The sequence below is a fragment of the Alosa sapidissima genome, chromosome 14 (assembly GCF_018492685.1).
Source record: "Alosa sapidissima isolate fAloSap1 chromosome 14, fAloSap1.pri, whole genome shotgun sequence".
Lineage (NCBI taxonomy): Eukaryota > Metazoa > Chordata > Actinopteri > Clupeiformes > Clupeidae > Alosa > Alosa sapidissima.
This window is the reverse complement of record NC_055970.1, coordinates 26,458,268-26,468,337: the sequence shown is the minus strand read 5'-3', so window position 1 is coordinate 26,468,337 and position 10,070 is coordinate 26,458,268. Positions and strand designations below refer to the sequence as shown.

General features: G+C 40.8%; 1 protein-coding gene across 1 annotated transcript in view; it reads left to right on the top strand.

Moving 5' to 3' along the window:
• Positions 1-382: 382 nt before the first annotated feature.
• Positions 383-10,070, top strand: part of rxfp1 (relaxin family peptide receptor 1) — a 131,055-nt gene continuing 121,367 nt past the window's right edge. The window contains exons 1-2 of the mRNA XM_042062063.1: positions 383-681; positions 2,800-2,949. Of these exons, the coding sequence (XP_041917997.1) occupies positions 639-681; positions 2,800-2,949 (193 nt within the window). The 5' untranslated portion in view covers positions 383-638. The remainder of the gene's footprint in view (positions 682-2,799; positions 2,950-10,070) is intronic.

Here is a 10,070-nt window from a genome sequence, read left to right as displayed (position 1 = left end):
TCCACTGTAACCTCTCTTGCCTCCTTGAATACAAACGCTTGCTATAGTCCAAAAATAATTCCCTCTGCCATCCGATCCTCTCAGCAATGGAAAGCTTGTTTTCAAGGTCAGTGCCACGCTCACTTGTTTCAGTGTTTCAGTGTACTGTTGCCAGATCATCATTCGAGACATTTCTGAGTCTGGATTCAACATGTTAACCTTTAGGTTTGATTGAATTGATTCTTTTGATAGTGAGCCATGGAAGCAGCAGCTATGTAAAAACGAAAAATGTGTCAGAAAAGTTTGCATTTTCCTCGATGTGCTGTCACTGCGCGCGCATCACTGGCAAAGGCTCCCTCTGCCTACCACGCGACTCATTCACACACTCCCGTGTTACGGTCGCGTGTGGCCGCCTTGCTCGTAACTAGGTTTAACCACTGACACTGGCGTCCAGCTCGCTCATACACCACGCATATTCATACAAGGAAACTTGGCGAATATATCTCCCCTTGTATTCGGGTTCTGTGTTTTGGAGACGTAAAAAGAATCAGTTTTTGTGATTAACACTTCTTTCACATTGGACTGTACAGAAGAGGCAGATCGGTTCTTTGTACGTCTTACAATTTTTGAGGAGGTTTACTAGGCTATTGGGCATTACCATGCAGGTTGGCATCATCAGTGTCATGATTTACTGCACCTATGGTAAGTTCTGAAAAAAGGCTAGGCTGCGTGTTTAAATGTAGTAGGTGATTAGGGATTGTTAATTGACTGGGTTTCTCGTAACTCACAACAGAGCATTTTTTTACTGAGTGTTAGGTGATTAGGAATTGTTAATTGACTGGGTTTCTCGTAACTGACAACAGAGCATTTTTTTACTGAGTGTTGGCTGTAATTTCATAAAGTAGCCCGAAGTTTTAGGCACACATGAGATTGCCGGTCAGTTCATTAAACTGTAGCCTCTGCGTCTACTTGCGGAACAGAAACCCTCGTTTATTTTTTTGATAATCGTAATAGGCTACTACATTATTTTCAATAAAGCTTCTTCAGCACAATCAAGATAATAGGCGGAGCATAGGCGGGAAATGTGTTCATGTGCGGGGATGCCCAAAATCTTGAGCTAGGTTAGAAGTAGAACTCTTCGCTGAGGAATTGTCCTGTGAACTAAACAGATATTACGTCCCCTTAGAAGTATTGGGTTCTATCTACGTTCTGAGTAGTTCTGAGATATTGAGCTTCAAAGTTTTAGAATTCCATAGAGTTATACTGCTAAGTGGAACAAACCTCTTCAGATATAATGTCCAAAAATGCATACAACTACAAGAAACACTTCACCTCATCTTCTTAAGGTGTCACAGAATAAGAATATGTCAATAACTCAATTTTGACAAAAATGTCAGATAGAACCGTATAATTCTGTCTCCGTAATAGGCTACAAAGGTGGTAAAATGAAAATATGCCAATGGTCGAGCGATGCATAGTCTACCTGTTGTTCGCTCGATTCACAGGCGCCAGGTCATTGCCAGATTTGTCGAAGGGAAGTGCCTTTCTGCGCATAGTCGATATTTAGGCCTAATGTCTCCTACAGTACATCGGCACTCAGGTGAATTGTTTGGCAGTGTCACAAGGATGGAATGTTGCAGATAAGAAAAAACTAGGCTAGCCTACCAATTTAGTATGCCTAAATCTCAATTGCCTGGTTACGAAACAGTAGCACATTTGTCAGATGAAATTATGAAATAAAACAATTGGACGCACACAGAATTATCTTTTTCATGTCGTACAAAACTATAGAGAACAGATAATTCCTTTGTGGTTCCCTTTGGGTTTACTGAAGAAAAGACGAGGGGAAAGTCTACATTTAAATTCAATAATAGGCTATTCAATATTGGATTTATATTGTTTATTACTGTCAATCTTGTCATTTTAATGTGTAAGCATTATGACAAACTTCTCTTACTCATTGTGTGTGTGTGTGTGTGTGTGTTTGTGTTTGCCTATTGTGTGACAGAGAGAGAGAGAGAGAGACTGTGTGAGGGTGAGAGAGACTGTGGTCTGTCTGCATTGTTACATATTTGAGATGAGATGTGATAGTATCAGGGCTGGCAGATCCTATATCGAGTGTCGGAATGGAGATGACAGGTCCCTAAGGATCTCAGGAAATCATCATGTTGCGGAATTCTGTTTTGAACATAACATGTAGTTGAAGTCTGGTGTCAGTTCATGTGTTGAGAGAACCACACAAACTCAAATGTGTGTACAAAACACCATCTTTGCCCCTCCACAACAAATAGTGCTGTGGCTGTACAAACAATTTGCTTTTTCAAAACCAGATATACCTTAAAGACTGACCTTTTTGGAAAACAGTCCTTCAGCATTCTGGGTTCAGCAACATTGCTGGAAATCTCACTCAAAATGATAGGTCCATCTGTCATCAAAGGAGTTCAGAAACGTTTTTTCATCTTCCTTCGGTAACAAACCTACTGTATCTCATCAGGTGACTCTACCTTAAAAGAGAACGGGCCTTAACCATTTTCATCAGGAGATGATTTGACCATGACCATGCCTGGGAATACTGGCAACCGTAACTCTCACAAATTATTTAGAATCTCCCACTTGTAGCTCCTAGTCTTGTGTCCTTTGTGATTGGGTGAAAGGGTGATAAACGCCCAAAGAATCAGTGAATCAGTTGCTGTATTATGAATCGGTTTCATGGGGAGTTCCATCCATCTTTCAGGCACATAGCCTACCAGATGTCAGATGCTTAGTGTAATCCTGTCCCTCTTTGTGTGTGTGTGTGTGCTTGTGTCCTTCACCCTGTAGTGGTGCTGGGTGCATCCAATGTGTCGGAGGAGCAGGCTCAGTGTCCGCTGGGTTACTTCCCCTGTGGCAACCTCACCGTGTGCCTTCCTCAGCTGCTGCACTGTAACGGCGTGGATGACTGTGGGAACCAGGCAGACGAAGAGAACTGTGGTGAGTCATCCTCCCCCCTCCTGTTTTTTCTCTCCCTTTCTCTCTCTCTCTTTCTCTCTCTTTCCATTTATCTCTCTTTCTCTTGTTATCTCTCTCTGTGTCTATCTCTCTTTTTATCTCTCTCCCATTAATTTCTCTATCTCTCTCTCTTGATATCTCTCCTTTCATTCATTTCTCTCTCTCTCTCTTGATTACACACACACACACACACACACACACACACACACACACACACACGGCACACACTCTTTCTTTCTATTAACGTTTTTCATGTGACGTATTCTAGGTTCTATAGCTTTGTTTACATCCAGCTGGTAGGCAAGGGACAAGTTGAACCCATTGAACATCGTTGTCTGCAGCTGCCTCTCAGTAGGCTACATCTATGTATTTCAGCAATGTCAACATTTCAGGCATCAATAAAGGTGATGATGAAACGTTATCCCACTGTTCAATATTTGATAGCCTGTCACAGGAACGTTGTTTCGCTAAAATCGCCCTGATTTGGTGCATTGATCTGTATCGATAACGTTATGGGAGAACCTGCATGTAGCCTAATGGTAGCCTAACTTTTTTTCTCTGTTCAAAACTCAGTTTACACGAAGACAATAGCCTTTCTTAGAAGCCGTGAAATTTGACCAGAAAGGAACATGACTTCCTTCTGAAAGCTGACACAAAATCAAACAATATTTGATCATTTAACTTCAACTGAACAGCGACAGGTCTTGGTAGGCAGTAGACTCAGCAGACGTTAAAACGGTAGCCTACTGTTATAGCCAGAGTCAGTCAGCATCATGTAACATTAATGGCGTTAGTCATGAATCCTGTAACATATTATATCATATAACAGCGATGGCTTATTCGAAGACGATCTGCATGGATATATAACAACCCAGAAAAACTCAGAATGTGAGTGATGAAGTTCATTAATTGTATGAAACTTTTTATTAGTTATCCATTGCAGCATCGCCTATATTAGGCTGTTATGCTAGCTCAGCCTTTAAATATGTTATTTTGGTCATGTGGACTTGATTAAACAGGTAAAGATAATTCATAAACTGCTTATTTCTTACATGACTGAAGCAGTAGCCTAGGTTCAACAGTGGTGTTTGAGGTTGCTGTGTTAAGTTGTTGTGTGTGATCGCTAAACAATTAGGATCAAATCAGTTTATTTTGACATACGGGAGTTAGCCTGACCTGTAACGTTAGCCTATAGCACATAAGCCTATTCTGTTTTCATTTATTAGCATTTGTTGTGATTATATAATCAAATGACACTCATGATAACTTGAAATAGAAGGACAGAAGATAGGTGATTGATGTCCACAAGCACGAATTTCACGAGACAAATTAGAACAAACTGTTCCGGTAAAAATAATCTTGCCATGTTTAAAATGCTGCACTTTTTCCCTTCGTAGCCTATCTCTGGCAATTCATTTTTGGATGACTGTAGATAGTAGTATTTTAGCCTACGTCTTCGTAGACAGTAGGCTACACCATTAGGCTATCTTGAGAATAAAAGACTTCACAGCTGCTAACGATCATCCTCCACAACCACGAGGATAGGTAGGCTAAACGGTCGTTCGTCGCCTTTTTGCTTCTTATTGTAAAACCAACTGTTAGGGCCTACACAAGTGGTCGGCATCCCGGTCAATATTTGATATTAAAATTTCAATTTTGAAGCTATTTGTAACTATGTGTAGCCTATGCAACCCGACTGTTGTAGGCTTGCTTACCACTCTCTGCAGTGCCTTGCCTACCATTCTTGCCTACCACTCTAGCTGTAAACAAACGGTCACATGACATTATGACGTAGTTGCAAAACCTTAATATATCTAACATACACACATAAACCATTCACATGGTTTAGATCTCTGTATACTACATAAAGAAATACAGACACACACACACACACACACACACACACGGCACACACTCTTTCTTTCTATATATCTAACATACACACATAAACCATTCACATGTATAGATCTCTGTATACTACATAAAGAAATACAGACACACACACACACACACACACACACACACACACACACACACACACACACACACACACACACACACACACACACACACACACACACACTCACACACACACACACAGCACCTCTCAGTTTAAACAGTGTCCATTATTATTGGGGTAGAAGCTGTGAATTCCACTCCACTTTTCTTGGTGCTGCTACTTTAATGGTGATTACAGCTGCCTCATCTTGTCTGTTTTTCTCTCTGGAGAAATTTGTGGACCAATTATGCGTACACACACACACACACACACACACACACACACACACACACACACAGTGCCACTGTTTGGACTGGGGGGTTGAGCTCATTTTGCTTTCCCTGTGTCAAGAGTCTCAGAGGACAGGATTGTCCCGTGACCAATTAGCGGCATCTTTCAATGAATACATGCATCCCCTCAAAAACTCATCTTCAGCCAACTGTCTCAAAGCAGCACAGGCTTTGGTAGATTAAGAGGGTATGTGTGTGAGTGTGTGTGGGGGTAGAGGGGTGGGAGTATTTCAGGCCCAGATGTAACACACATCTGTCCCCTCTTTGAAGCACCTGCTAAGAGTGTACTCTGCAAAGGATTGATAAACAGGCAGGCTGAATGCCTCTTACCCATGTCCCTCTTGTCCTCTGAGAGAGTTTATCTGACTGTGCTTAAGGCTCACTTATGTCTACACGTTGTAAAGGATACACCATACAGACATACATGTCAGGGTGTGCATAATCACATGTGTGTGTGTGTGTGTGTGTGTGTGAGTGTGTGTGTGTGTGTGTGTGTGTGTGTGTGTGTGTGTGTGTTTTGTGTTTTATTGTGTGGGCTTGCATGCTGTGTGTGTGTGTGTGTGTGTGAATGTGTTTGTTTTCGTGTTTCAAATGACAAACCTCTCAGTGAACACAGTTACAGAGAGATTTTCACACCAGAACTATCAGACACTGCTCTCCCAGTGACCTTTCATTTCGAGAGGTCATTTCAGGGACCTTTGCTCTTATCCTTGAGCTGCACAGCTTCCTGCTTCTTTGATTCCTTCTTCAGCAGAGCGACACACTGCCTGTCTAACTTCGATGGCCAGCTGGATGATTTAGATGCGAGGCAACAGACCGGGTATCCTCCCCCAGGAGAGAGAGAGAGCAAGAGAGAGAGAGAGAATACATTAATTGTGGGAATGGAGATGATGGTCCTAAAAGGAGCTACTTTTGGGGTGAAGATCCTCGAGAGATGAACACCCCCACAATTACTCTCACACATCTCCACCACATTGACTCTCAGGATATCATGTTGTGCCGAAACTCCTCAGAATTCAGTTGAAATATTACTGTACTGGTAGTCTAGTGTCAGTTCATGTGTTGAGAGGACTGCACAAGCACAAAGGTGTGTGTAAAGCCCTATCCATTCCCTTTGGATATTGTATATAGCTTAGTGCTTAGAGCATACTTTGGATACTATATATTGTGTATTGTATATAGCTCAGTGCTTAGAGCATACTTTGGATACTATATATTGTGTATTGTATATAGCTCAGTGCTTAGAGCATACTTTGGATACTGTATATTGTGTATTGTGTATATAGCTTAGTTCTTAGAGCATACTTTTATCACACTTTCATTATTTATATTTATTTAATATTGTATCCCCCTCCATTTCTCTTCCTGTGCTTCTGATGCAATCACTGGACATCAGAAAGCCACCACAGTCGATAATAACACCCTGAAAAAATAACTCTGGGGTGAAAGCAGCTCTGATAGGTTATTGTCCTTCAGCCTGGGTGTCCTATAAACATAAAAAAAAAAATGTGTTTGATCTGAGAGCCCAGTGCTTGTCTGAAAGAGCAAGACATTATAGAATTAACTGCCACTGCAAAAGTAACAGAACAAGCAGGACAAAAACAAAGACAGATATACTTATTCCATCCTTCAGTCCCTGAAGCAGCCGTAGTCCCTGAGGAAATGTCAGAAGTCATAGTCAATTAATGTGAAATAGACCAGTCAAAACAAGTTGGCAAATTTGTAAATGGAAGAATAATCAGCTGAGAGTCCCTTTGTTTGATTATTTGCCACAGGTGCTCAGCAAATGTGAAAACATATTTATTATTGAAACTGTGACCAGATTCAATAGACCAGTCAAAACAAGTCTACACATTTATATACAAAGAATAATCAGCCGAGTGTCAGTGTGTTACTCGGGAGTGGCCAATCAACAACCAAGCCTATTTACCATCAAAAACAAAATCACTAACAAATCAACCTTTGTGGCTATCTCACCACATTATTAAAAGTGAAGCTATAGTATAATACGTTTATTAATTAAATATTTATTAATATTTATATGACTACAACATTTCGTGTGGTAGGAGAGAAGAGGTCATGAGACTTGGTCAATGTTTTTTGAGTGGTCGCCAGACAACCACTAAGTACCACTGCACTAGCAGGATTGGATCTGGAGCCTTTTTCAGTGGATGTTTGTCTAGTCAGGGCAAGATCTGTCTCTCAGTCTGTGGATAGTGGAGGTGGTTTCTCAGTCTGTGGATAGTGGAGGTGCTGTCTCAGTCTGTGGATAGTGGAGGTGGTTTCTCAGTCTGTGGATAGTGGAGGTGCTGTCTGTGAGTGGAGGTGCTGTCTCAGTCTGTGGATAGTGGAGGTGCTGTCTGTGGATAGTGGAGGTGCTGTCTGTGGATAGTGGAGGTGCTGTCTCAGTCTGTGGATAGTGGAGGTTCTGTCTGTGGATAGTGGAGGTGCTGTCTGTGGATAGTGGAGGTGCTGTCTCAGTCTGTGGATAGTGGAGGTGCTGTCTCAGTCTGTGGATAGTGGAGGTGCTGTCTGTGGATAGTGGAGGTGCTTTCTCAGTCTGTGGATAGTGGAGGTAGTTTACAGCAGTGTTTCTCAAACTTTTTTTCTGGGGACCCACTTTTTAAAAATGACAGACTATCGCGACCCAACTCGTGATTGTGGTAGTTAACAAACTAGATCAGTGGTTCTCAAACTTTTTCTTTCATTCCCCACTTTGATCAAGGGGGCATTCTCGAGCCCCACCTGTCCCTCATCGCTCTAAGAAAGTGGTAGGTCAAGCTTAAAATTGTCAAATTTATTGAAATAATGACAAGTTCTAAATATATCCTCTTCAACAGAGTTAAAATCAGCTGGTGCTGCAGATATAATAATAAATAAATACATACATAACACACATATTTCTGTTTTCCAGCAACATATTAGGAAGCATAGGCCATTTTACAGCATTGTACAATATATTCAATGAAATACCAACATGCTGCATTAAATGGATCCATAATCCAGTCATACTGAGCACTGCTGGCTGGGAAATATTTTTGAAATAAACTTTGCAGGGATGTGATGTAGGCCTACTGTTTAATACAAGAGATCACAAGAGTGACTCCCAATCAGACGTTTCAGTGATGTCGCTCAGAAATCTCAAAGGCATAATACTGTCGCGATCGAGGCGCCTGTCCCATACTTAAGTGTTTTTGGTGAATGCAGTAATCTTATTTGCTAGGTGAGGTAGGTGCTTGTCTTTGCCTTGTAACTGGACATTTAACTCATGTATCGCTAAGATATATCAAATATATCGCTAAGATAGGCCAGCTTCGTCAAGAAATGTTCATTAGTCAACGTGCTTGCAGATTCAAACATGCGCTCTTCCTCCAAGAAGAGGAGACTCGGAGCTCAAATACGCGCAACTTTTAGTTGGGGGGCCTATGTGTCTAATTTGGGGGCCTGTGGGATTCGCATGTTAATTTTTGGAGAGTATTATATCTTTGTTCTAGGGGTTCTTAAGAGTAAAAAAAAACATGTCTCCATTTTTTTTTGAAGGTTTTAAAGGACCCAAATCAAAGGTCAAATTCAGAAAAGGTCAAATTTGGTGTTTTGTCCATAAACCTCACATTGCTGGTATTATAGCATAGGGTTTGGTGCCAAAAAGCAAAGATATTCTACAGGGTAGTGTGCAAAAGTGGGCCACATAAACAATACAACATTACAAAACATTTTTAGGCTGATGATTGATCTCTTTAACAAGAAATTGTGCCTAAAATTCTCGAAATTGTCCCCTTAAAAAATAATACTTCAATATCAATACTATCAATTCATGCCTATTGGTGTGCTTGAGTGTAGGCCTAGCCTGCTCTGTCAGTTCTTGTCTACACCCATTCAGAGCACAAAGTGCAGAGATCTCTGTTAAATCAAATTTAATAGACTTTTACATAGTATCAGCTGAAGTCTGTAAGGCCTTCCGTAGCCTATGTAAGTGTGAAGAAAAGAAAGGGTAAAGGATCAGATAGACAAACAGACAGGTGTGTGTGTGTGTGTGTGTAAGAGAGAGCAAGATAGAAAACGGAATGAAATGTAGGCCTACCTGCAAACAATGTAAGAGGCCTATGCTGACTGCATCAGTGCTCAAAGTATTCTAAAAGTGTATCAATTAATTGTTAATAACTAACTAACTTCTATTCAAGTCATATTTCTGGGACTTTCTGGGATAATTATTTCTATTTTTTATTCACTCATTCAAATGTTCATACAAATTCACAAAGTTCTCATCAGGTGAGTGAAAGTGGTCATTTCAGATGTTTTTGCCAGCACTTCATAAAACTCTCATAGTTTGAGAACTTCAAATTATATGTAGGACATTGCTTGTTCACAACTAGAGCTGTGTAAAGACACAGAATTCAGAGTTCACACATTTTGAATAAAATACACTTTTGGGACTCCCTGCTAATACTTTTGGGAATGCTATTTTTTATTAGTATTATTTCATTTGAGCTACATTTTACACTGATATGGCATGATTGCAATATAAACACAGCTAACAATGGTATAAATTGCAGTAGCTATGATTAAATGTAATGGAATATTCAACTAAGGTAGACTGCTGTTGTTCACAGCACTAAGCTATTTATGGTTACTAATATACTCCGAGTCTCTGGCCCTCTCTTAGAGCCAGGCATAGTGAGCTGGCCCTCGGAGGAAAAAGTTTGGGGGCCACTAATCTAGAGGGACTTTGTACACTTGTTCAGCAGCAGCTGCTGCCAGCATAGATAAGTGCTTCTTCTGTCAGAAGCAGACAAAAGAGTGTCTTCATGAGGTGT